Source organism: Syngnathoides biaculeatus, chromosome 2, assembly GCF_019802595.1.
Source record: "Syngnathoides biaculeatus isolate LvHL_M chromosome 2, ASM1980259v1, whole genome shotgun sequence".
Lineage (NCBI taxonomy): Eukaryota > Metazoa > Chordata > Actinopteri > Syngnathiformes > Syngnathidae > Syngnathoides > Syngnathoides biaculeatus.
In genome coordinates this window covers 1,464,594-1,491,249 of record NC_084641.1, presented here as the reverse complement: position 1 = coordinate 1,491,249, position 26,656 = coordinate 1,464,594, and the positions used below count along the sequence as shown (strand labels likewise).

Here is a 26,656-nt window from a genome sequence, read left to right as displayed (position 1 = left end):
TCTTCCCGATCAACCGATAATGCTATTTATTTCATCAGACAAGGAGAAATATGAGAAATCGGCGCTGCGCATAAATGGTTTCCCATGTAAACGAGCCTTTGTTGTGGCACGGTACAAGTCACATCCACGCAAGTAGGTCATGTGACTCGCGAAAATGGCAGCGCCCCTGAAAATTCACAATTGTTGATAAAAATCTTCTCAAAACACTATTAAATGAGAGAGGATTTAACATGACATTGTCAAAATAGGATACATATTACATGACCAATTGGATACATTGTTCATGCAAAGCACTGGAGTTCCCCTGTTAGTTTTGCACTTTGTGATGTTGCAGTGTCTTGTATGACATCTGGCCCTATGTCTTATCTGTCCATCTAGATTTATGGAACTTTCATCCCCCACCCCTTTCAACATTGCACATGTAATCAAACCAATTAATAATTGACTTTACTGTCTTAATTACAGGTAGTTTTGATATCTTTTAAACTGTCGCCATTTTTACACTTAGGAATAGAAAAAAATGTGTTGATTGGTGTACTGAAAAATTAACTAGTTGTCACAATCCCAAAAATACCTGTCTGATTTCACCAGAAGCAATGTACTTATATTAGGATTGATATGTCTATCATACAGGTATGGGATTACATTAACAGGACAGTAAATTCAATTGGTAAATTGTATCTCCGACATTTTTATCATGACTCCACGGGCCTTGCACTGCACGTCCAGTATAAAGTGTCAACGTGACGAGTTGTGTTTCCTGTTGCAGGTGTGTTCCTCATCCCGTACTTGCTGATCGTGTTCATTGGGGGCATCCCCGTCTTCTTCCTGGAAATCGCTTTGGGACAGTTCATGAAGCAGGGAGGCGTTTCCGCCTGGAACATCGCACCTCTTTTCAAAGGTGGCGCTCCGTGTCGGACAGGAACCGTAAGCAGTGGCTGTTACTTCCTTCATTCATTTACATTCTGATGCGCCTCTTCTCCCGACCAGGTTTGGGCTTGGCCTCAATGGTGATTGTGTTCTTCTGTAACACCTACTACATCATGATTCTGGTGTGGGGTCTCTACTTTTTCTTCCACTCTTTTACCAACCCGCTTCCTTGGGCCACCTGCGGACACCCATGGAACACCCCCAACTGTACGGAGGACTTCCGCAGCGCCTGCCACAACCACAGCGCTGCCCAGTTGTCTCAGCTATCATCCGCTGCTCCGCCCAGCAAGCCCTTCTCCTCTGGGCCGCCACTGAACGCCTCCTCAACTAAGTTACTCCTTAACGTCAGCTGCGTGGAGACTGAAGACATGCGCTCCCCTGTCATCGAGTTCTGGGAGTATGTATCTCTTCTCTTGAAATTATCATTTCTTGGACACCCTTCATCTTGTTATGGATAAATGTAAATGTTCTGATAGGGAATACCCGAAACAAATACTGAACTGATGTAACTTGTACAACATTGATTTTTAGGCCTAACATGTAAATGTTTCAGACCAATACACAAGATGACTGAAGACAAAGATATTGATCAGAGAGGGAGGAAAAAAACATGCTAGGATTCAGTGTGGAAGTATCAACGGGTTAATGCATACAGTTGGTTTTGCACCTCTACCTATTCTTCTTGATCAACGGACAAAAGTGGCTCTAGAATAATTGAATTAGATCCAAGGGTTGCAATTCACTATTGGAGGTAAAGGAGCACATTGAAACTACTATAAAAAAGTTCAATTACAATCTTCTCCTGAGACTTTAAAATACACTCCATGACAAAGGTTGGGGACACAGCTCCGAGTGAATTCATCAATCAGGGATTGCGCCACAGTGTTTGTTTCTGGTCTTATAAAGACCAGGAGGACATTTGTATGCTTCCAGCTTTGTAGTTTGTCAAAGATCCATTTTCTATTGCGCAGTGCACAAATCAAAGTCTATAAAAGCATGGCTGGATTACTTTGGAAAACATCCAAAATGACACACTCCAACTTATCAACAGTATATGGGTCAATAGCAACATGTCAAAGTCGTGTCAATGTAACCTTTCCCGTTTTAACTCTGAGGTTTTTGACTTGATAATGAAATTCATAGTATTTGTAGTAAATAACAGATGTTACGCTGTTAAAAAAAAAAATGCATACTGGTCAAGCTGCCACACTTTGTTCTACATGTACAGGCAAGAAGCAAAATATGGTAGCTTGCTTGCAGGGTGGACATTGACAAGGCGGATGACGTTTTTGGTTAATGGTAGCATTTTATGAGCACATTGTGGACTTTCACTGAGCAACATGATTCAGTTAGCAAACTGACTGTGTACATTTAACAAATATATTTCTGAAAGCTTTTTACATCAACCGATATTTCACCACGACGGTGGAGAAATCTTAACGCTGACAAAATCCAGGTACACACGTAATATGATGAGAATGGCAAAACGTGAGTGTAAATATTTTACTCCGCAACGAGCCACAGCTGATTTAGCCTCAATTGCAGAAAGACCAAATGGAGTCACTAATGTCGCTCATCTCAAGGACACATGCAATGTATTCAATTTGATCATATAAATACAATACATGTGTAAAAAAATAACTTGTCGACAAGAAAACAATGTCAATATATTTTTTGAGTATTATTTTGTCACATATTCCACACTGTAGTTAGCGGCATGTAAGACATGCCAAAATCATCTAAACACATTTTAAGTGACTTATCATGGTACTGGTCTAGGTGTGTGCAAACGTCTGGCCATTTATGACTCAAATGACCTCAAAGTAATTTAGATCCAAATGTGTCCTCAAATATTTTCATCCAATGACGTTGCCTTTGTCTCACAACCCTTAATGACCATTTTATTTTCATTTTTTTATATAGAATTGGCCTGCCTTTTCTCAGACCCTGCTTAGCTATCTTTGGCCCAGTATTTGTCTTGAAGCTTGTGTTCTTGCTCACAGACGCAAAGTTCTCCGTCTGTCTGGTGGGATTAATGAACCTGGTGACATCAGCTATGAGATGGTGCTGTGTCTTCTCGCCACCTGGGTCATTGTTTACTTCTGCATGTGGAAGGGTGTCAAATCTACAGGCAAGGTAGGTCTCATCTTGCATTACAAACCATAAACCATGATGACGTGTACCATGTTTTGAGTTTATGCAAAATAGATTATTTCTATTTATATACTGTCTCTTGCTGCTACCAAGGTTACAGGCAATGTTTGCGCAGTTATTACACGAAAGGCGAAATAGATGTGGCATTTTGCCCTTTGACCCCCGATCAGCTTTGGTGAAGTGAGAGTGTCTAGACCGAAACGCATTTGAGCTCACATTCTTCCGGTTGTTCTGCGGTTTGTTTTTAATCATGTAAATGTGCACTACAACACTTCAGACATATTATAAATAAATATAAATACGTTTATCCCTTACAGCAAGGGCCAATGAAAAGTTTTTAGTGTCGTATGAGCTGTTCCATCCACTGTCAGGCCAAGTGCAAAGTCTCGTGTGCGTCTTTACTAACCAGATCTCAACGGCAAGGAGAAAAAAAGAATGAGAATCGGCTAACCTGCTGTAAGCCGATTAGCAACGTTCCACCTTGTAAATATTTTCAATTTGGAGAGAGGCCATACTCACCCCAGACCAAGACAAATATGTGCTTTCTCAGTACTTTACCGTCACCGTACTGACTAGGAGTAGCCGAGACTGTTTGCGATAACGGGGGCAGCGTTTTCGTCATAACTTGTCAAAGGCAATGTTTGAAAAGGTCTGCCAAAAACTTTTAGCAATGACAGGAGGTTTCCAAATTGTCTTGCTTTTAAGTTTACAGACAACCTATTTTTCAAAGTAACATGACAGGCCCCCACCTACACGTGAGATGTCAGACTCATTTTAGTCCACATTCATCCCAATTTGACCTCAAGTGCTCTACTAGTATATTCATGACCTTGAGCTGTGCGATATAACGGTATCTATCATTGATAAATTGTAATCCTGTCTCATTTATACCATTACCTTTCCCATTGCCGTTGCTGAGGGAATTCTGCAATTTCTTTTCCTCTGCTTAGTAATAGTTTTACTGGATAAAAAGGGAGACATTCGTGAATGTTAATAGAAGCACTGTGTTGTATTTGTGTGAACTCTTTGCGCGTTATTGCATTCCTCAAAAAGTGGTTGTCTGACCAGATCTTTTGAATGGTATTTATTTTGACTGAATATTTGTCTGTGTGTGTGTGTGTGGGGGGGGGGGGTCTTTTTATCTTTTATTCATATAATTGTGTGGACTATATAAAATGTGTATTTTATTAATAAATGGAGAAAAGCTAACAGAATTTTCCATTAATTTAAGAAAAAATTTAGATGAGGATATACATTGTTATTGGGATATAAAATTACCTCTATCACGAGATACCATTTTGTCCATATCGCACAGTTCTATGGTGGTGTAATTAACTATAAATGACAATTCCAAAATTTTCCCTCAAAACTTACCTCGGATTACATGTTGCACGGCATGTCCTCGGAGTAGTTTGGACCTTTAATTTACACTCTTGACACCAGGCACATTGATAGTGTAAAACTTAAATACATGGGCAAATTGATTAGCTGTCAATTAATGGCATACATATTCACATCAAGTACAAAATAAAAACTTCAATTAGATAAGCATTAAAAGATGGCATATTTGAGCTAGAACACAAAAATTAATCTATACTAGGTAAGCATTAGTCTTGATAAGTAACTAGCAACCCATCACTAAAACAATTTGCATGCATCAAATTAGCTCATACATTTCACTAAAAGAGTGACTTTCAGCTTCTGTGTTGACGCCACCACACTAAGTGACACGCATGATATGTTTGGCACAGTTTATCTGCCAAATCCCATTCCTGAAGGAACCTAACTGCCTTTATCGTTTGGGACTGGCATCAGGAGGAATCGAACCTCAGCCATCTTTGTTAAAGGCACCATGGCATGCACAATTACAATCCCAGTCACTAAAACATGTTAATAAACATGTGCCAAGTAACTTCACAAACTCATTTTAACTGTGGGGATGAAATTATTTAAAAATTACACCGACCAGTATGATACATTCAGCCGCTGCTTCTGCAGAAGTTTTTGTTTGTTTGTTTGTTTGTTGTTTGTTTTTTTTTCTTTTCGTTTTTTTCAATTTTACTACATAGTTTCATAGATCCAAGCGATTTCCCCCGCCCTCGCAGATACATGCAAGCATAGGTATCAGTAATAAGTAGATACGACCTCTCCCCTTTGAGCTGCCTGTCTACAGCAATGCTCAGCTGGTGGGGCCAAAGTGTTGCCACATTCCATGTGGGTGAATGGAATTAAATCCAAAATAACAAAGATGCCTGCACATTGTGGTGAATACTCTTTGACACAACTCTGTACAACCAAGGGAATTGGAAATATTCTTTGGAGAAGATTAGGATATTCGGCTATTTCATAAAATATGTATTAATACCACATACTTTTCATTGACAAAAAACATTAATCTGATGAAAATCGATTGAGAAATTAGTAAATTATGATTTCTTTTCTATTTATGTGTATTGCTTTTGCTGAGCACGTTGCCCCCACAAACGTGACCGCCACATAGCCACTTCTCTTCACCTGTTGCCGTCAACGTTATGCACATTTCTCACCCAGTTTTCACGAGGATTTTGTTGTTGTTGTTAATGCCAACACATGTGCTATCATGATGTAATGTTGTTTTTTTTTTTTAAAAAAAGAGAGAGACCAAAAAAAGTTACTTGTGGTAGGATATTCCCATTTCCCATGTTGTGATCGCACAATCTGCAGCCAACCCCGTTATTTTGGTTTTCGTGCCATCCATTAAAATGGAATACATAAACACTTCACCTCAGATAGCTTTAACGTCACTGTAGACATAAAGCTCAAACGGGCGTGACGTCGCTTCCTATTGTTCATATCTATGTATGTAGTCTTTTATTCGTATCTGTGAGTGCAAGTATCACACAGAATCTAAACACTTACGGCTCTACGGTGCTTGTGACAAAATAAAAGCATGAGTTTCAAAATAAGAGTCTGTCTGTATAAATGAACTAAAACTTGTCCGACAGGCAGAACAATCCCCACGGGCCGGATCGGACCCCCTGACGGGCCGGTTCTGGCCCGCGGGCCGTACGTTTGACACCAAGATTCTACACCAAGGACCTAATGGGCTTAAGACTTGAGTACTTGAGTATTTAGCAGGTAATTGCTTAATGAACGTGATAAAAACATTCTTTGGTGCAGTCACATTGAAAACCACTAGACTTTCTAGTCAACACAAATGTATCGTTTTATGCACTTCATTTAATGTGACAAGTTTTAATACCTTCAACAGTTTACTGTTAATATTCACGATGTGAGTTTTGACACATAGCACTTCAACTTCACCTACCCACCAAAATCCTGTACATTTCTACCGTCGCTCCTGCTCATCCGCTGTATTTTTTCCTCTTCTTCTAGATTGTATACTTCACTGCACTGTTCCCGTATGTGGTTCTGGTAGTTCTTTTAGCCCATGGTGTCAATCTACCTGGAGCACTAGATGGGATTATATACTACCTGAAACCAGATTGGTCCAAACTAGGAGAAGCGCAGGTAGACTCATGCACATCAACATCTGGCCGGTGAATGAATTGAATGACTTGTTCCAACCCCTGAAGTTCAAAATATTGTTCTTCCTTTGTGGTAGGTGTGGATTGATGCCGGTACCCAGATTTTCTTCTCCTACGCCATCGGACTAGGCGCCCTGACTGCACTGGGCAGCTACAACCGCTTCCACAACAACTGTTACCAGTATGTTTAAACGCCACGTGAAAGCAGACCCCGCTGAATCTTTCATAACTTGACGTGGCTCAAGCAACAGCTACACTTTCCATTTTGCTTTCTGTGACCTTTGAACTGAGTACTGCAAATATACGATTGCAGTCAAACGAGCAACACAAAACCAAGATTTAAAAAAACAAAAACAAAGACTGCAGGAATGAACCGGACGCGGGCGTGATTGTCTGTTTCTGAATTCCGCGGCTCCATGTGGCCTAAGATGAAAGCTGTTGTTATATAACATATGGAAATATATTTATAAACGATTAAGTTGTCCCAGCATAAATTTCTACACAAGCACACAGATCCACAGCTCTGGTGGAACCGAGTGCTTCATTCGACACAATCAACCGTGCGATCTTATTACGAAAGTTAGAACACCAGGTGGCAATCTTTGGTTCTGATGTGAACCGGTTCACTCCATAACATCAGCAGTCCTGCAAGTCACTCCAGGCATCTCTCATATGTTATCATCATGAGAACCTTCTGAGGGTCGGAGGACTTCAGGTGGTGGGCTCTTGCTGGTGCCCAGGGTCTTGCTCTAAACACTCCGAAGCATATTTGCACCTAAAATCTGACACGGTGATGTGAAACAGCCCTCAACCATTTTCAAATCCAGAATGGAAAATTTACATTTAGTTGAGGATATCCATCCATCCATTTTCTTAGCCGCTTATCCTCACAAGGGTCACAGGGAGTGCTGTAGTCCAACCCAGCTGTCGAAGGGCAGGAGGCGGGGCACACCCTGAGCTGGTTGAGTTGAGGATATGACAAGTGAAAGTATTTTATCTGCCCTCCTTGCTTTCAAATAATGCCAGTTTTCATGTTTTCTGGAATTACTTTTTATTTGTGTCGTTATAATTCTGTGTTTGCACTGTCTTGTGTACAAATTGCTATACAACTACACTTGCCTCCCTGTAAAGTGGTGAATGGAGCATATTCTCAGCATTGACCTTACTTGGTTGCTGAAAGATGAGTTTTGCTCTTGTTGAGCTGCCTCATCTGACCTCTGCCTCCTCAAACAGTCTTAGACCAGATCAGAAATAACAATGTCTTGCACATTTAAGCTCCAATGACTCGGGCTCTCATGAATCACAGCAGTATCACTTTCCCGTATTGTTCACATGCTGAAATGACGAAATGACCAACAGCGAGCCTCGTGCAAGTGTAATAAGTTTGCACCGCCGTTCTAAGTGCTGTTTAGTTGTTTATTTAACAGTAAGTGTGGCTAAAGAGGACATTTAATTGGTGCGGTCAGGATACGTTAACCCCAACCTCTGACGCGCGATTGTTTTGATTCTGCACGTACATTAGGATTCCCCCGAGCGCTCTCTCAGACATTAACGGACATGCTTCTGTTGGATGACTGAGGCAGTTTATTAATGAGACATAAATTAACAGAATTCTGTTTGTCTGTCATTGACAGGCTTCATCTTGACTCACTGCCAGAACACTCAAATTCGTTTTTTGTTTTTTTTTTTTAAAGTGACGTTAACTTTTGAAAATGTGAGTTTGCATATTTACACAAGTGCGTGAGGGGGATATGTTTAGTTGTAGTGAGTAGCCTTTGGGTTTTTCACCCCGTCTCCTCTCCAGGCTTGAGCCAAACTTGCTGTTGCCATATTTGCAGCATGTGTAAGAACAACAGCAGCTTGTGGAGATATATTTATCTGCCCTCTAGCCCCATTTTATCATCCCAGTTTACCCTATCTCTTGCCAATATTTCCTGTGTCCCGATTGTCGTGTTTCAGCACATTAGGAAGCGTAATTTTCTCACCTGTAACCGGGTTTTCTGTTTTTCTGTCGTCTTCTTCGAAGGGATGCATTTGTGCTGGCACTCATTAACAGCGGAACAAGCTTTTTTGCGGGCTTTGTGGTGTTCTCTGTGTTGGGCTTCATGGCTGCAGAGCAAGGTGTGGACATCAGTAAGGTAGCTGAGAGTGGTAAGTACACAGAGTATGGCGAAGAACACTACAGAGGTGCTTTGTGATACGAGTTGCATATGTTCCATGAACACGGTCGCATCTTGAGTCATCGTTCCCCTCCGAAATCAATGGGAATGTCTTTAATCCGTTCCAGCCTCCCGACTCGCCCCCAAAAGAAAACATTGTTGGGTTTTTTTTTTAAAGTAAAATTTGCTCTTTACTTTTGAGAGTCCTGTAGACGCTAACAAAGAAGAATACTTTGACTATGACTGTGACTCAGTTAAGAAGCTGCAATAGTAGTCATTTTTTGATAAAGAATATATGCCTGCTGGAAGCCTTGACATATTATCTGTCTACATGTGTTTTTCCAGTTTGTGTTCAAATATCCTTAATATGCTTCTAAAATCAAGACGGTCAATGCCCAGAGTCAGCATGTCAATGGCGTTTTGCATTGTTTTTGTTGGAATTTAGCAAAGTGGACTTTCCCACGTGGTTGTGTCAAATACATGATGTGTATTTCTATTTCTTTTCTTTTAGATTTAGAGTAAAATTCAGTGGGGAGTGGCAATAAATAGCTTGAAGCCTTTTTTGATGAGTTGCTCTCAAATCAAAGCAAAAACACTTTTTAAGTGTATGACAAGGCACCACTGTATATTGAAGGCATTACCTGAAAGCCTTTTCCACTGAGTTGTTTGTTGTTGTGTAGGACCCGGCCTGGCCTTTATAGCCTACCCCAAAGCTGTGACATTGATGCCTCTGGCACCTCTCTGGGCAGCACTCTTCTTCTTTATGTTACTCGTACTTGGCCTGGACAGTCAGGTGAGCTCGACTGCATATTGACTAAGTCCATTTTCTTTTATTCTTGGTTTCCTTCACACTTGTCGAGCTCGTGGCTTGCATTTCTGTGCGGCGTGTTTACTGTGTATCTGTTTGTGCCTACATCTATTGTCATTTGTCAGTGAGCTTCTGTCTTATTCACACAGTCATTCCACTGTCCATTCATGATCTCTCACTGGCTATTCTTTGCCGAGTTTATTCTGCATAGTCAGAATCATGTGACACTTAATACTGCAGCTGTTACCCTTTCAGGTTATTTTGGAAGTTGCCCCACACGATATGCTGAAACATTCTTGCAAAGATAGTACCTAGAGAATTATAGTCCCTAGTACTGTGTCAGTTTCTTCTGCTGTCCAGTGCAAATGACTTTTGAATCGCATCAGATCAAAAGGCTAAATGTTAGTATTTACTGTATAATTATTAATATGCATGGATGCTGAGGAGCTGAGGCTGAACTTAAATGCTGTGCAGTTAAAATGAAAAAAAAAAGTTGAATCAGAGGCTGTAAAACAAAAAAAGCTCAATTTAAACAACAGGGTCATTGCATTTCTATATTAGGGACTTTGTCATGAACTATGTGGAAAATAAAAAAGAAAAATGGAATTAGTTCCCGAGATATTCTGAATGAGCTAAAACAGTTTGAAGTTGAACTGAGCAAGAAAGGTTGAACTAGAAGGGAAATAGGTAAAAAAAAAAAAAATATATATATATATATATATATATATATATATATATATATATTTGGGAATGTTGTTGTGTGAAATATGGAGCACTAGAGCTTATAGGAATTTGGGGAGCGTGAAAAATTGTTACTAATATTTATTACATTCTTGCGAGTATTTTCAAGTTGAATCCATTTAGAAATCTGCAAAGAGATCAATGTTAAATGTCTCATTAATTTAATTATTTTTTATGTAAATTATGGGGAAATTCAGAATTTGGGGGGAAATGTCTATTACAATGTCCTGACATTTTGTGACTATTTTAAAGTTGGAATGGTTTGAATCATTTGAGAAATGTGGGAGGAATAGCAAGTTGAAAAATTGGGAGAACTAATATAAACTATTTTGGTCCAGAATGACTGCCTGAATGCTTTTCAGTACAACGCAATTGTCACTTCTGCTTTATTTTTCTTCTACCCAGCTGAAGATAATATTATATGCACACCATCTAAAATGTTATTGAATTATGCATCATTTTGTTGAACAGTCCCTCGGCTTGTGTCCCAATGTGACTCTTGTCTACTTTCCCGCTGTCATTTTCCTTTTTAATTCAAGTTTGTGGGAGTCGAGGGTTTGATAACCGGAATCATGGACATGCATCCCCCCAAGTCCGCCGTGGGCTCCTTGCGACGAGAGGTCGTGGCAGCCATCTGCTGCGTCATCTGCTTCTTCATTGACATGTCCATGGTCACAGAGGTATGATTTCCCGTTTAACCCGCTTACCTTATGTTGTCCTTCTGGATGTATCAATATTTGGAAGCTGGCAGGAAGTGATAGTGACCTTTGAGAAATTGGACAAAACCCTGGCCTTATCAGTACCAAAGTCCCCTACTTGTCCTGTTGACAAAATGACTCATTTATATGTAACCACCAAAGTACAGATAGGTGTCATTAAAAAAGCTTTGGTGTCGATAATTGTTACCTAAAAAGATTAAATGTTTTTCAATGTCACAGTAGGCAGATAAAACAATTTCTGGGAATGACTTGGTCGGCAAGGCAGTTGGAAGGCTCGAAATAGGTCACCAATAAAATATTAACTTCTAATTCTTGATCCTTTGTTTGTTTCTCTCTTTCCGTTAGGGGGGGATGTATGTGTTCCAGTTGTTTGACTACTACTCCGCCAGTGGCATCACTCTGCTGTGGCAGGCTTTCTGGGAGTGTGTGGTGATTGCTTGGGTCTACGGTGAGAAACAAGCACCGCATTCACAGCATATCACAATCAATCACAGTATCCAGTACACTTTCACAATACAGCTGTACCTTTAACTGGACATATTAGATAGGCTAACGAATAGCATATATGTGGCAGTGTTATGACGCTTTAAAAAATTGATATTTTAACACACACTGACGGCAGATCAGCACATGTAGACAGATAATAAAGCGACTCACAGGCATATATTTATCCTCTGCATGACTAAAATGACTGCAACTCACTGGGGAGCTGTGAGACAAGCGCCATGTAAAGTGTATCTTTAAGTGTGTAATACACTGTGGCAAAAACTAAAAAAAACTTTTTTACCATCCGGTATTTTACTTGTTTCTACACTTGTATTAAAGCAACATCTTGATAACAACAAGTTACAAGTAGTTGAAACAAAATCTCTCATTGTGATACATGTCAATGGGAAAAACGATTTGGCATCCGGGTGCTTTGAGTCACGGAACCAATTCAAGCGGCATCTCAAATGTGTCCTTGCATAACCTCTTGCCAGGTGCAGACCGTTTCATGGACGACGTGGCTCGTATGATTGGCTATCAGCCCCTTCCCTACATGAAGTGGTGCTGGTCCTATGTCACACCCCTCGTATGTGTGGTAAGTGCTTGTTTGGATTGTTTGGTGTGCGCGCCGGCAGCAAATATCTGGCATTTTTGTGCGCTTCTAGGGAGTCTTCCTATTCCACGTGGTGAACTACAAGCCCCTAACCTACAACAATGTGTACACGTACCCATTGTGGGGCGAATTGTTTGGCTGGGCATTGGCCCTTTCCTCCATGCTTTGTATCCCACTCACTGTCGTCTACAAGCTGCTGCGCTGCAAAGGATCACTGCGGGAGGTGAGCTTCTGGTGTTTTTTTTCCCTCATTGTAATTATCAAAAAAAGCTGAAAAAAATGTATATCCATAAATGTTGGTAGCCAGGTCATGTCTTTTTTTTTATTGGTTCCCTTTATTGGTTGCTCATCTCAGCAGTTGGAGTCAGAAATCAATGGGTTCATGTCCCTGACTTCATTTCGGCATTTTAAAGTTTTCATTGTTGTAAAAATATCTTCACTGTCTGACTCCAAAGACGCTTATACAACTTTGCTTGCCACTTCATCTATGTAGCGTATGGAAACTATTCAGGCCAACAATATTTTTATCCAGACTAAAGGTGTTTATGGAAGTTTTTTCCCCCCTAAACTTTCTTAACGTTGTAATATCATATGACAATTAACCTTTCTCGAGTATCAAACCTTTCACCCAGTTCATAAAATCTGTTTTGCATGTGACTGGATTGGGACCATTGAGATGGTAATCTTGTGTAGGCCAGAGTTCCCCTTCTAAATGCAAGAGTTGTTGTTTTCCTTTCGGCGTCGCCACATCTTATCTCAGATTAAAGCATATATGTTTGGCACAATTTTTTTACGCCGGACGCCCTTCCTGACGCAACCCTTCTCAGGGAGTGGAGGCCCCAGTGGGATACGAACCCACAACCCCTGGTTTACCAAAACAGTGCTCTAGCCATTGAGCTACGGGGCGTCCTCTAAATGCAAAAGTGCAACAGCAAAATACAGTACACATCTTCAGTAAGTTTCAGGTAATCAACTAAATATGCACTAGATATCAATGTTGTTTTAACTGAACCAACACCTCCGAGAAAATGACTATTGTTCCCTCAGAAATGAAACAAAAATAGGATTACAGATGGAATATGAGGTTAATAAATTGTTTTGTGGTAAATATGGTAAGGAACCAAAGGAAGTTATGACATCAATTAGAACCAGGTAACTCAAAACATTAGACACGTTGATTAGCGATGAACCAGTTATCCTTTCGATTTTGGCAGGATTGTCATTAAAATTAATACTTTACCAATGCATGGCGGCACGGTGGATCAGTTTGTCACGCGTTGGCCTCAGTTCTGAGGACCCGGGTTCGATCCCGTCCCCACCTGTGTGGAGTTTGTATGTTCTCCCCGTGCCTGCGTGGGTTTTCTCCGGGCACTCCGGTTTCCTCCCACAACCCAAAAACATGCAACACAAATTGGACACTCTAAATTGCCCCTAGGTATGATTGTGAGTGTGAATGTTTGTCTCTATGTGCCCTGCGATTGGCTGGCAACCAGTTCAGGGTGTACCCCACCTCCTGCCTGTTGACAGCTGTGATAACCCTAACCCTAACCCTCCCCACGACCCATGAGGATAAGCGGCTAAGAAACTGGATGGACGGACTTTACCAAGGCTGTTGTGCATATTCCAATGTCTACCAGTAGAGGTCCTCAGGGGTCGCTTTTCAGCCTGCTATCCACTTTTATCTCAAGAAAAATAGACTTCAGCTGCCAATGAATAAATGTGATTGGCTATCCCAAATTTGAAAGAATATTTTTATGCACCCTATCTATTTTTTGGTGTAATAATAATTACATAAATTAGAGGATTCAATCATTACTAAGGGAAGATTGAATTCCTTTGAATAGAGAATTAAATTGGTTTCAATTCAATGGATTCAATCTTGTTGCAGGATTAGTCAATGACATGGTTATTAATGCAATAGGTACAGCAATAGAAAATAAGGACTTGCTGAGCTTCCAAAGATTAAAACATAAATCCTACAATCTCTTCAGATATCTACAAATCAGTGATTAATGTAATAGTTCAGTGAAAATGCAAAGAAACTGAAAATTCTGTGATAAAAGCATGCTGAATGCATTCCAACATAATACAAACCCCGTGTGCATCCAAATTAATTTCAACTACACCAAAAATCTAAAGTAAAAGCTTATGGACACCTCAGCCTCGTTGGATGAAAGATCCCAATGACAGGGGAGGGGTGGCTCATTGCACCCACCAGTGGTGCGGGAGCATCACCTGTTTAATCAGGTTTCTTGACACAGCCATGGTACAAACTTGTAATTGCACTACCTGGTACCTGGAAACAGTTGCAGGACATTGCAAAATAAATATGGACAATGGAAAGATGGAATACAATTGAGGGATATCTGGTAACCATGCATGGCAAAAGTATTAGGATACTGCTATATTGTACAAATACATTTTATTTTTGTTGACAATTACTGGAAGTACATCAATGAAATCTCCCACAAGCTCTAAGTAAGCTTTTGAATTTGAGTAGGGAATTGTGCAAAATAAAAAGGACAACCACCCCCACATCATAGTTTGCATAATACTTCAACTTCTGTGGAGTGGCTTGATTGAAGTCTTTTTGTTGGGTCTTGATATAATCACAAGGGCAAACCCTCAGATACAGATTTGCCTTTCCTCATTCAGCGCTGGCAGCACCTGACCACCCCAGTGTGGGGCCGACATCACCTGGAATACCTTGCCCCGGAGAGCGAGGCCAAGCTGCTGCCCCCCACAGGATCCAAGAATGATCATCTCTTCGAAAGCGTCGTCTGATTGTCAGAACCCCGTAGAGCTCAAAGTCAAGGTCGCACCTCCACCTCCCTCAGATAAATAAAATGTACACTCCTCAATGGAATATCACCCCCCAAATGTTTAGTCACTAATCCCCCCACAAATAGTTCAAATTTAAGATTGGGAAATAAGTAACACACCCAACTTGCTGTTGCCTCTTTGACTCTTTCCTGGTCTTTGACTCTACTCGGCTGATTCGCTCTCCCTTTTTCTGCTTCTTGTGCTGTCCTGTCTTGCGAGTGTTCTGTCCTTTGTGGTCGCACTTAGGCGCTTTGTCGGGGTTTCAGCAGCTGCGTCCAGTTCAATACAGTTAAATCACTTTGTAAACATGAGCTGATAGTGAAACCTCATATCTGCTGCTAAAATGCCAAGATCTGAGATGTGTGTGTATGAAGGAGTGTAGCGCTTGGCAGCTTTGTCTCCACGTTGCTTACAATGAATCTTGTCGCTCACGAATTGTACAAAAATCACTTCCAGTTGTTAAAAAAAAAAAAAAAAAGGTAAAATGAAGACAATCCATTTCCACATCCAAATGTGTTATGAACCTATGTATCCAGTGTTTGTGTAGGGTCTGTGATTCAGTGTTATCAATTATCAATCGGACTGCATCATTACAGTATTTCCCCTCAAAGAGAGTTAATTTAAAAAAAAAAATAATAATCAGGAAACGTGACAGTATGGAAGGCTATGAGACTCAATAAAAGATTAAAAAAACAATGTTTTTTTTGTATGCATTTATATACCAGTAGTCATGTTGGGGGTGCAGTAGTACATCTGCAAGTTTTTATAAAGACATCACTGAACATTTTAAGGGACGATTCCAAATGAGTAGTTCAATAAACAAGCAATGTTGGTACACGTGTGGGCGGTCAGAAAAGTATCCAAAAAGCATGAGGCAAAAGGCAAGGTCACTATTCAGAAAACTGAGTCAAGCCTTACTGTGAGTCAGGTGACGTGGAACAAAGAATTTTACAATCAGCTGGAAGGTTAAATGCATGGGGTAGTAATTAGGGTAAACAAGGTGAGGGTGCATGGGAAGATGCTCTCGGGGGCAAATGTGCACAAGGCATGAGGAAGCGAACAACCACAGCACACACATGAGAGAAATACTGTATTTGGCACATCACAAACAGGACTTTGAGTGATAACACCTTCCTAAAATGTTAGAATCAAACTTTGCTTTGCTCCCAAAAATAGAACATGCTGTAAAATAAAATGCCAACACGACTCTGGATCCTTGAAATAGAAGCGAGCTCAAGAAGTCAGCAGAATCGGACGGCTGAATACTGACTATAAATACACCCACACTGAGTTCAGTAGTTCCTGCCCTCTCTAAGCGAAACCCACGTTAACCTATGAATGTAATCCCAGACCACTGTTCGACCTTTGCAACGGCAAATTGTGTAGTCATGCATCAAAGACCCAGCACCTCAGATTGAATGGCCCCAAGTTTATGATGAACAAATATTTACATCTGATGAGCTGAGGAAGGTAGACACCAGAGCGCACCGAACACTTTCTCAAATGACGTTGTCAAGGCTCCCTTTTGCCATTTTAGTTTTCCTTGCCGCTCACTCTTTAAGCCTCTCATACAGGCTGCCTATAAATACACTCTCCTCTTATTAGCCCTGTGTTGCATTCTCCTACTCAATCCCCCTTCCCCCCCCCCCCCCCACACACACCCAACGAGCCATCGAGTGCAAGCACTTCAATGACGTGTAACTGTCTCATCTCGTTAGACCATATCATGAAAACCCTTGTTGTCAGAGCAACGGCTCCCTGCGTTTCCATGGCAACTGAGCCGCCATGTCAGCGCGGTGGACTCTTTCCCTGTGAAGGGGGAGGAGACCATGTGAACCAAGACTGAGCAATGGAACGCCATCATGGAGGGTGGGGGGCGTCGGTAGTCGATTGGATCAGGACGCCCCTTAGTGGTCATTTCTAGGTGTTGGAGGTGAATTTTCTGAGTTGAGAATTAAGTGGAATGACGCTATTCGTACCCGGGTAAGGGGGGGGGGCACTTGCTCAAGCCTTAAAACGTTGTCTTTATTTTGTCTATTTTACAACTGACCTCCGCAGAGGGCTCACAAGGTCCTTCCATTGTCAAGTAAACAAAGCAAGCCTTAAAAAAAGAAAAACACAGGTTCTCTGTGCAGTTAAAATAATAAACACCCACAAGCATGATTTGAAAAATAGTTTAAAAACAGCAGAGCTCCTCGAATTGAGCAGTTTAGCCTCAAACATTCTCCAATGGGATGTAACCAAGGCAGAGATTCAAAAAGAGAAAAATGGCCTTGGATGAGTTTAGCCTTCTCCTTTGGTGCCAAAGTAAAAAAATTCCATCTTTATGTAATATCTTTTTAAATTAATTTTAAAAAATCTGTAAATAATTAAGACTTACCTAATTTGACTTTCCTTGGCTTGGGTTAAGACACAGATGTGCTCTGAGTAACTGATAGCATCATGTTTCGCTAAATGACAGACAACAAACAAAAAAAACTTTGTACACATACAAAAAAAAAATAAAATGCCTCAAATTGGCAAAGGCAAATTGAGACAAACAGGCGCACTCACAATCACACCTATGAGCAATTTAGAGTCTCCAATGAATGTCGCATGTTTTGGGATGTGGGAGGAAACCCAAGCAGGCACGGGAGAATATGCAAACGCCACGCAGGCGGGGCCGGGATTTGATTCCCGGTCCTCAGAACTGTGAACCCAATGCTCTACAGCTGCTCCACCGTGCCGTCTCTGGCGCCAATTGTTTCCAATTATCATATTATATTAAAATTCATCAATTTAGTGGGCATAACACGATGATGACAATTTTCCACAGAAGGGTCTATATAAGACGCATCGTTGAGCTGCTGTCTCTAAAGACGTCCTCATGTGACTCTTGATTTAATGACGTGTTCTTTATCACATGCCATCGCAGTTGCGACACAAGGAGAAACGTCTGCAGCGTCACGCAAGCCACGGGCCGTGAGTGGAGCGCCCAACATTTTCCCCAGACCCCTGTCGACATTTGTGCAAGCCAAGAGCATTCTCCCCATCGCTCTGCATTTAGCGTAGCTAGGGTCGTCAATGAATTTTTTCAAGCTCACCTTTAAGTGCTTCGTCGACGGCTTCTGATCGATCACCTCCAGCCCGTGGACACCGCCCACCTAGCTTCCTCCATTTGAGCGCCACTGCCCAAGCTCTGGTGCCGCACCATCGGATCATCACCAGAAATTGCGTGTGAAAGTGTTTCAAACAAGCGAGTGGCAGCCACCTGGAAAGGAGAGAATATTCAAGGTAAACGAGGAGTTTGACAAACCACAATTACAAATTGCAGACGTTGCAACCTACAGTTGCCCTAAAAAAATGTACTTAAGTAAGACTAGGCGATTACACCGCCCTCAACCCCCCTCCCCTGCCCCTCTTCAAAATCTACTGTGACTTTAGAACAATGGGACTCAAGTAAAAGTAAAAAGTACTCGTCCAAATAATTGAATAAAGGTTAAGATCTTGTAAAACAAACATTCGAGTATTGAGTACTGTAGCTGGTGAGTAACTGAGCACAGGAACATTAAACAGACAACAGACATATATAATGACAAGTCTCATTCAAATTGTCTAATAATATCGCTTTAAAAAGTTTTCCGTTGAACAGAGACTAAGGCAAATTCACTATGTAATCACTAGGGCGGCACCAACTAGACAAATTCCTTGTGTGTGTTACATACAGTGCCTTTTCAAAGTATTCGGCCCCCTTGACCTTTTCAACCTTTTTTTGCATTCATGCTTCAAACATAAAGATATATAATTTAAAAAAATGTTAACCCTCTCTCGACCAATAATTAAAAAAATTTTGTTCACCCTCTCTGGACCAAATAAAACTTTGCAAAGAGCAAAATCTGATACTTTTAGAAAATGTATCACGAAGTGGAACAAAATTTATTGGCTATTTTAAACTTTTTTTTTAACAAATAACCTGAAAGTGGGGCGTGCAATATTATTCGGCCCCCATGCACTAATACTTTGTAGCGCCACCTTGGGGTATCTCTATCAGTTTTGCACAACAAAAGACAGAAATTCTTGCCCATTCTTCCTTGCAAAACAGCTCGAGCTCAGTGAGGTTGGATGGAGAGCGTTTGTGAACAGCAGTCTTCAGCTCTGCCCGCAGATTCTCAATTGGATTCAGGTCTGGACTATGACTTGTCCATTCTCACACCTGGATACGTTTATTTGTGAACCATTCCATTGTAGATTCGGCTTTATGTTTTGGATCATTGTCCTGTTGGAAGATACAGTCAATCTCCGTCCCAGTCTCAGGTCTTTTGCAGACTCCAACAGGTTTTCTTCCAGAATGGTCCTGTATTTGGCTCCTTTCATCTTCATCAATTTGAACCATCTTCCCCGTCCCTGCTGAAGAAAAGCAGGGCCAAACCATGAGGCTGCCACCGCCATGTTTGACAGTGGGGGATGGTGTGTTCAGAGTGATGAGCTGTGATGAGCTTGCTTTTAGGCCAAACATCCTTTTCATTGTGGCCAAAAACTTCAATTTTGGCTTCAGCTGACCAGATGATCTTCTTCCACATGTTTGGTGTGTCTCCAGGTGGCTTGTGGAAAGCTTTAAACAAGACTTTTTATGGATATCGTTGAGAAATGTCTTTCTTCTTGCCACTCTTTCATAAAGGCCAGATTTGTGTAGTGTATGACTGATTGTTGTCCTATGGACAGACTCTCCCACCTCAAGTGTAGATCTCTGCAGTTCATCCAAAGTGATCATTGGGCCTCTTGGCTGCATCTCTGATCAGTCTTCTCCTTGTTCGAAATGAAAGTTTAGAAGAATAGCCGGGTTTTGGTAGATTTCCAGTAGTCTGATTCTCCTTCCATTTCAATGATTGCTTGCACAGTGCTCCTTGAAATGTTTAAAGCTTGGGAATTTTTTTTTTTTTACCCAAATCTGCGTTTAAACTTCTCCATAACAGTATCTCGGACCTGCCTGGTGTGTTCCTTGGTCTTCATGATGCTCTCTTCACTTTAAACAGAAGCCTAAGACTATCACAGAGCAGCTGCATTTATATGGAGACTTGATTACACACTGGTGGATTCAATTTACCGTCATCAGTCAACATTGGAACATTCAGAGATACTCACTGAACTTCTGGAGTGAGTTTGCTGCACTGAAAGTAAAGGGGCTGAATAATTTTGCACGCCCCACTTTTCAGTTTGTTTGTGTTAATAAAGTATAAAATATCCAATAAATTTCATTCCACTTCAAGATTGTGTCCCACTTGTTGATTCTTCACTAAAAATTGTAATTTTAAATCTATGTTTGAAGCCTGAGATGTGGCGAAAGGTTGAAAATTTCAAGGGGGCCGAATACTTTCACAAGTCACTGTACTTGGCCAATAAAGCTGATTCTGATAAATGATCTGAAATAAACTTTGTTTTCACACATTTAACAGCATGGTAGGCTCACAATGCATGGATGATTAATTTTATTATTATTATTATTAAACTTGACCTGATTTCACCCACATTTCCCTGCACCGCTGGCCTTGGGATTTACTTTCCTCTGTGCTCCTTTTGTGGTGTGCAAGAGAGAAGTAGGGGGAGGGAGCATCAACCCCCTTGAGAATGTTTAAGAAAATAAAGTCAACTGTTCAGTGAGTGACTGAAAACTTTGACTCTGTGAGGCCGGGGACACACTGGTCATGTGATTGCCCGGCCACGTCTGATTGGTTTGGTTACATTGTGCTGGTGCAACAGTCATGTGACACTGGGCTTTCAAAAAACCCTAATTGATCACGCAATCAACAATAAATCCATCTAGACAAAAAGTAAAAGCAGCCAACCAAGTTCTAGCTGCCGTTGTCTCATCTTTTATGTTGTGCTTTACTTTGTGTTTGCAACTTCTACTTTAATCTGGATTGACATGAGCACCTAGACCAATAAAATTGAGGAAAAGAGCTTTTTAAAAACTTTTTTCGTCCAGGTGAAAACTGCCACCTACGGATGGAAAGAGGAGACCTGTCCATAGCAGAGTGTGGGGGGTCAGCTAACTCCCTAGTGCCTCTGTCTGAAATGACCCCAGTGTGCAGTGAGGGTGGACAAGCTGGTGCACCATTGAAGCAGGACGGAGATGCGGTACCAGTGTACAGAGAGCGAGAAACCTGGACCAGACAGATGGACTTCATCATGTCCTGCGTGGGTTTTGCTGTAGGCTTGGGTAACGTCTGGCGCTTTCCATACCTTTGCTACAAGAACGGAGGAGGTGAGCTTCACTTTGTCCTTCAGAAAATGTGTTGTGTAAAAAAAAAAAAAAAAAAAAATAGGTGGAACTGGAGCGTCGGACAAGGTGGAGGCAATTTGTGAATAGTTCAGTGTTAGCACAAAACCATCAAGATTAATGATGGAAAAAAGTTTGGCCATGATTTATCTTGGTCTACTTTCTGGCATTTGAAGAGGGGTGTGCAGAGTTTTTTGTGAACGTGACGAGCTGTTGTTGTTGTTTCCTGTTGCAGGTGTGTTCCTCATCCCGTACTTGCTGATCGTGTTCATCGGGGGCATCCCGGTCTTCTTCCTGGAAATCGCTTTGGGACAGTTCATGAAGCAGGGAGGCATTTCCGCCTGGAACATTGCACCTCTTTTCAAAGGTGGCGGACAGGAAGCGTAAGATGCACATTGAGGTCTGTCCTAATCTTGCATGTTGTGGCTACTAGGTCTGGGCTGGGCCTCAATGGTGATCGTGTTCTTCTGCAACACCTACTACATCATGGTTCTGGTGTGGGGTCTGTATTTTCTGGTCAATTCTTTCACCACCCCGCTGCCGTGGTCCACCTGCGGACACCCTTGGAACACCCCCAACTGCACAGTAGCCTTCTCCCTCAACTGCCACAGCAACAGCGCTCCCTCATCTGCCACTCAAGACCATCTGGTGCCCAACGACAGCTGTGTGGAGATGGCGGGCGTGCGCTCTCCAGTCATCGAGTTCTGGGAGTATGTCATCGGTTATTTTGAAATTGTTTGAATTGTTTCTTTTTGCTTCCTAAAACGGTATGGCATCAATTCCAAATGGCAAATGAATTATGGGTAATGATATTATACTTGTACTTATTATCCTTGCCAGAATAAAAGTTGCATCTTACATATGCCCCACTTTTCATTTAATTTTAATTCAAAAACTATTTTCATGTGCTTGCTCGCAGGCAAAAAGTTCTCCATCTGTCTGGTGGGCTAGATGAGATCGGTGACATCAACTGGCACGTGGCGCTGTGCCTCGTCGCCACCTGGGTCATTGTTTACTTCTGCATATGGAAAGGAGTTAAATCCACAGGAAAGGTGGCTGCTGTATTCTCTTGCTGTACAAATCCCAACTCCGGATGACAAGTCCTGCAGCATTTGTGGGAGTGCAGTTACCCTTCATATGCAAACACTTCTATTGTCGTCGATAATTTCAGACAATGGATTTATATTGCTGCATAAAGTCTTACTGTAGCATTGTTGTAAAAATTATCAGTAATTAGAAAATCCAGCCATATTATCCATACGGGTGGCACAATGGTATAGCTGTAAAGCATTGGTCTCACAGTTGTGAGGGAGGGGTTCAATCCCGGACCCACTTGTATGGAGTTTGTTCTCCCCGTGCCTGCGTGGGTTTTCTCCGGGCACTCCAGTTTCCTCCTAAAAACGTGCAACATTAATTGGACACTCTAAATTGCCCCCAGGTGTGATTGTGAGTGCGGCTGTTGTGTCTCCATGTGCTGGCAACCAGTTCCGGGTGTACCCCAGCTCCTGCCCGTTGACAGCTGGGATAGGCTCCAGCACTCCAGCGACCCTTGTGCGGGTAAGCGGATAAGAAAATAGATGGATGGGTTATCCGTTGTCTTTATAGCATTGTGATGTGTGGCTGGGTAGCTATTGAAAAGCAGAACTTTGAAATGTTCTGCCAGGGGCGCGTTTAGAAATTACTTCAACGATGACATTTCATGTTAAACTTCAAATGTCATTTTAAAATGCTTTCTACTTCTTTCTTGAGACCACCTGATATACTCCTTCTCAGGTTGTGTATTTCACAGCTCTGTTCCCGTATGTGGTTCTGGTTATTCTTTTGGGGCACGGTGTCACACTACCTGGCGCATTAGATGGGATTGTATACTACCTGAAACCAGACTGGTCCAAACTGGGAGAAGCACAGGTAGAATCCGACTTGGATTCATTCATTTTTTATTTATCCTCAGTGAATTTTAACGGAAAATTGGCTGAATCAAAAATCCAACCCATCTGTTGAAAACATTGTTCTCTTTTGCGGTAGGTGTGGATTGATGCTGGTACCCAGATTTTCTTCTCTTATGCCATCGGATTGGGCGCCCTGACTGCACTGGGTAGCTACAACCGCTTCCATTATAACTGTTACCGGTGAGTTTACAGGCTGAAAGTGGACTCCAGTGCCACATTTTTTTTTTACATCTCAGCAACAATAGTGCAAAAATGTACTATACTATGTCACAAGTTGTCACTGTTGCGTGGAAACCCAGGATATACTTTTTCCCAAATCTATTGGTCAGTTTTGATGTGGATGCTGTTTCTAAACATTACTGATGAATCTAAAGCCTTGTAAGGGCTTGCACACTTTGAAAATTCAATGTCAATGGCACGACAAACAAACCGTTTTTATGGTTTTTCTGAAAATTGATGGTTTTGAAAATGCGAGACTTCTTCCGGATGTGTTTTCAGGGATGCGTTTGTGTTGGCGGTCATTAACAGTGGAACCAGCTTCTTTGCGGGCTTTGTTGTCTTCTCTGTGTTGGGCTTCATGGCCGCAGAGCAAGGTGTGGACATCAGTAAGGTAGCTGAAAGTGGTACGTTTAGTGAATATGCTGAAAAAAATCCATTAATTTGAACATCCAGGAAATTCCCTAAATGCTGTTCACATTGATCTGTTAATGTTAATGTGTAGGACCGGGCTTGGCCTTTATAGCCTACCCCAAGGCTGTGACTTTGATGCCCTTCGCACCATTCTGGGCGGTGCTCTTCTTCTTTATGTTACTTATACTTGGCCTGGACAGTCAGGTAAGACAGTTTCTTAGTTTATATTGGTTTCTTACTCCATCAAAGATATTCTGAAAAGGTCTGACAACAAAAGTAGCGTGACGACACAACACCTCACATGAGCATCACAAATCTCAATACATAGTTCCCAGGGAACCATGTTTATCCCAGGGAATTTTTAAAAAAATGCAAAATATTTTATGTGTCATTACCGGGAACTTTCAAAACCATGTTCATGTAGGCCTGTGCATACTGATGTCTTAATCGTCTCAACATCTCACACTGTCTATTCAAGTATATTTTCTTTCATGACAAAATGCAGAGTTAGTAACGGCAGGGACCACCAGGCAGTGCCAGAAGTCGACGTCTCATCCCGAAAGCTCAATTAAGACTCTGGAGCTGAAGTAAAAATAGCCTTTTCTCTTTCAATGTCTGAATAGCAAGTATTTTCCCAGTAACCTGGAGACGTAAAAATGTCAAAGTCCAAAAGGAAAACTTGGCAGGAGTTTGAGAAGTGCCAACCACACAGAATGAATTCTCACTCACAGCAACAAATTCTAGGAGCATCTCCTGGGAGAGCAGTTGATGCAAACAATGACTTACACTCATTATTTAGATTGGACATCATCCTGGACAGTCCCCATCTTCTTTTATACTCCTAATTGTGTCCACTGTGCTTCAGTTTTTGCACAAACCTGGGAGTTTTGGAGCTCATACTGGAATCAATAATTCTTCTAAGACATTATTTTTAAGCAAGTTGAGTAAATGAGGTTATCGTAATTCTTCGTACAGGACTGGTACATTTGCAAATTGAAACAACAAGATACATAAACACCTTAAAATTTGGCATGACAGTTTCTCTCCCAAAAGCACATCCTTCTCTGAATACCCCCCCCCCTTGTTTTTTTTTTAATTTCAGTTTGTCGGAGTGGAGGGTTTAATAACCGGAATCTTGGACATGCTTCCTCGTGAGTTAGCCCAGGACTGCCTGCAGCGAGAGGTGGTGGCAGCAATCTGCTGTGTCATCTGCATCCTCATTGACATCTCAATGATCACACAGGTAGAATTTCCAATTCCTTGTAAATAATTTTGCGGAAGGGGCAGAGGCAGGATTGTTTTGTTTTTTTTCATGGGGGCTGGCCAATAATTAAGTTGGTTGACCACCAAAGCAAATCTTATTCCCATTTAAAATCTGATGGAGGGGAGGTGATGATGGAACTTTGGCCATAATATTTTAACTTGGTGGATATTGACACATGTGGGGCTGGCCATTTTTGACTCTATGATGGCCGTGGCCCTCCCTTGCTCTGCCCCTGTCTTGCAGCTCTCAAATAATCCCATAATAATTAAAGCTATACAACTGAGAAATGAAAGGTGAAAGTGCAAAGCTTGTTCAGCTCCTGTGTGCTCACTGTAGCATTGAGCCTCATTCATGTTCATGTTTTTCTTACATTTTAAATAAACTTAAATTACAGTTTTTGCCCCTGAAAAACAAAGCAGGATCGAACAGGACATGCCACTTTTCCTGCCACGACAATTTCTCGTATTGGTTGTATGAAATGGAAATTCTCTGTTGACTAATGTGTCTGTCTGTCAGGGAGGGATGTATGTGTTCCAGTTGTTTGACTACTACTCTGCCAGTGGCATCACTCTGCTGTGGCAGGCTTTCTGGGAGTGTGTGGTGATTGCTTGGGTCTACGGTGAGAGACAAACACCGCATTCACAGCATTTCTCGTCGTTCACGTACGATCAATCACAGGATGGAGTGTTTTATAGTATTTTGTAACCTCTTGTCAGGTGCGGACCGTTTCATGAAGGATGTGGCCCGTATGATTGGCTATGAGCCCCTCCCTTACATGAAGTGGTGCTGGTCCTACATCACACCCCTTGTCTGTGTTGTAAGTGCTATTTCTGATCGTTGTCATACCTGGTGTGCCTGATGTCAGTAAAGGTCTGATATCTATCTAATGATAGCTGATATGTTGTTGGCTGTGCTTCTAGGGAGTTTTTCTGTTCCATGTGTTTAACTACAAGCCCCTAAGCTACAACAATGTGTACACATACCCATTATGGGGTGAAATGTTCGGGTGGGCATTGGCCCTTTCCTCCATGCTTTGTATCCCTCTCACTGTTGTTTTCAAGCTGCTGCGCTCAAAAGGAACAATCCGGGAGGTGAGTTGGTTGCATCATATGTTCTTGTCTGCTTTTCATTTCAAATTCCAAATCTGTAGGAGTAGTGATTAGAAAGTCGTGTAATAACCCATTCACTGTCTGTGCTTATGGAATGCAGCGGTGGAAACGCCTTATAACTCCACAATGGGGCAGACACCATTTGGAATATCTTATCCCAGAGAATGAGGCAAAACTGCTGCAGGCAAGATCCCTGAATGTCCTGGAAAGTGCTGCCTGATATTCAAAGACCCATCATGCACAAAGCCAAGTGTAAACCGTGTAATTCTCCTTGCTTCGTATTCTGGATTTTCAATAAAATACACATCCGGTTTGGTCTCAGCTTCTTTAAGCCAGTTCGAAATTGTTTCGATTGCAAAAATACCAGCGAGCTAAGAATGATCCAGAAAGAATGACTTGTGAATCAAAACGATACTGCCTGTACTTTTCCAAAATAAAGTCCTAAGAATGATCCAGAAAGAATGACTTGTGAATCAAAACGATACTGC

The 26,656-nt window shown here is 41.6% G+C and overlaps 2 protein-coding genes and 1 long non-coding RNA gene across 6 annotated transcripts in view; 2 read left to right on the top strand and 1 right to left on the bottom strand.

The window, feature by feature from the left end:
- LOC133496472 (sodium- and chloride-dependent creatine transporter 1-like) overlaps positions 1–15,645 on the top strand; it is a 23,686-nt gene extending 8,041 nt beyond the window's left edge. For 2 of the 3 annotated variants that reach the window (XM_061812109.1, XM_061812130.1), the window contains 12 exons: positions 770–901; positions 991–1,327; positions 2,934–3,066; positions 6,460–6,594; positions 6,689–6,792; positions 8,638–8,762; positions 9,451–9,563; positions 10,859–10,999; positions 11,384–11,486; positions 12,019–12,119; positions 12,190–12,360; positions 14,793–15,645. In XM_061812109.1, coding sequence (XP_061668093.1) covers positions 770–901; positions 991–1,327; positions 2,934–3,066; positions 6,460–6,594; positions 6,689–6,792; positions 8,638–8,762; positions 9,451–9,563; positions 10,859–10,999; positions 11,384–11,486; positions 12,019–12,119; positions 12,190–12,360; positions 14,793–14,921 — 1,724 coding nt within the window. In that variant the 3' untranslated portion in view covers positions 14,922–15,645. The remainder of the gene's footprint in view (positions 1–769; positions 902–990; positions 1,328–2,933; positions 3,067–6,459; positions 6,595–6,688; positions 6,793–8,637; positions 8,763–9,450; positions 9,564–10,858; positions 11,000–11,383; positions 11,487–12,018; positions 12,120–12,189; positions 12,361–14,792) is intronic. The other variant, XM_061812119.1, reaches the window with a different exon arrangement.
- Positions 12,367–18,183, bottom strand: LOC133496507 (uncharacterized). Its single transcript, XR_009793803.1, has 3 exons — positions 18,044–18,183; positions 17,341–17,410; positions 12,367–14,433 (listed from the first exon to the last, which is right to left on the bottom strand). It is a non-coding gene; the product is annotated as an uncharacterized LOC133496507 (long non-coding RNA).
- On the top strand, positions 17,461–26,656 carry LOC133496482 (sodium- and chloride-dependent creatine transporter 1-like). 2 transcript variants are annotated; one of them, XM_061812151.1, is made up of 14 exons: positions 17,461–18,233; positions 21,022–21,201; positions 21,452–21,583; positions 21,650–21,926; positions 22,136–22,268; positions 22,990–23,124; positions 23,242–23,345; positions 23,664–23,788; positions 23,887–23,999; positions 24,898–25,038; positions 25,576–25,678; positions 25,776–25,876; positions 25,980–26,150; positions 26,269–26,656. In XM_061812151.1, exons 2-14 carry the CDS (start codon positions 21,114–21,116, stop codon positions 26,386–26,388), a joined length of 1,743 nt encoding a protein of 580 aa, XP_061668135.1. In that variant the 5' UTR covers positions 17,461–18,233; positions 21,022–21,113; the 3' UTR covers positions 26,389–26,656. The 2 variants fall into 2 exon arrangements, with proteins under 2 accessions (XP_061668135.1, XP_061668127.1); XM_061812143.1 differs by having other exon boundaries at positions 17,462–18,233; positions 20,923–21,201.

What these genes read in the sequence shown, in the direction of transcription:
- LOC133496482 (XM_061812143.1), top strand. Translation starts at nt 20,943, where the DNA reads ATGGAAAGAGGAGACCTGTCCATAGCAGAGTGTGGGGGGTCAGCTAAC. An exon ending in TTCCATTATAACTGTTACCG is followed by an intron (nt 23,346 to 23,663) that starts GTGAGTTTACAG and finishes ATGTGTTTTCAG; the next exon opens with GGATGCGTTTGTGTTGGCGG. An exon ending in GGTGATTGCTTGGGTCTACG is followed by an intron (nt 25,679 to 25,775) that starts GTGAGAGACAAA and finishes ACCTCTTGTCAG; the next exon opens with GTGCGGACCGTTTCATGAAG.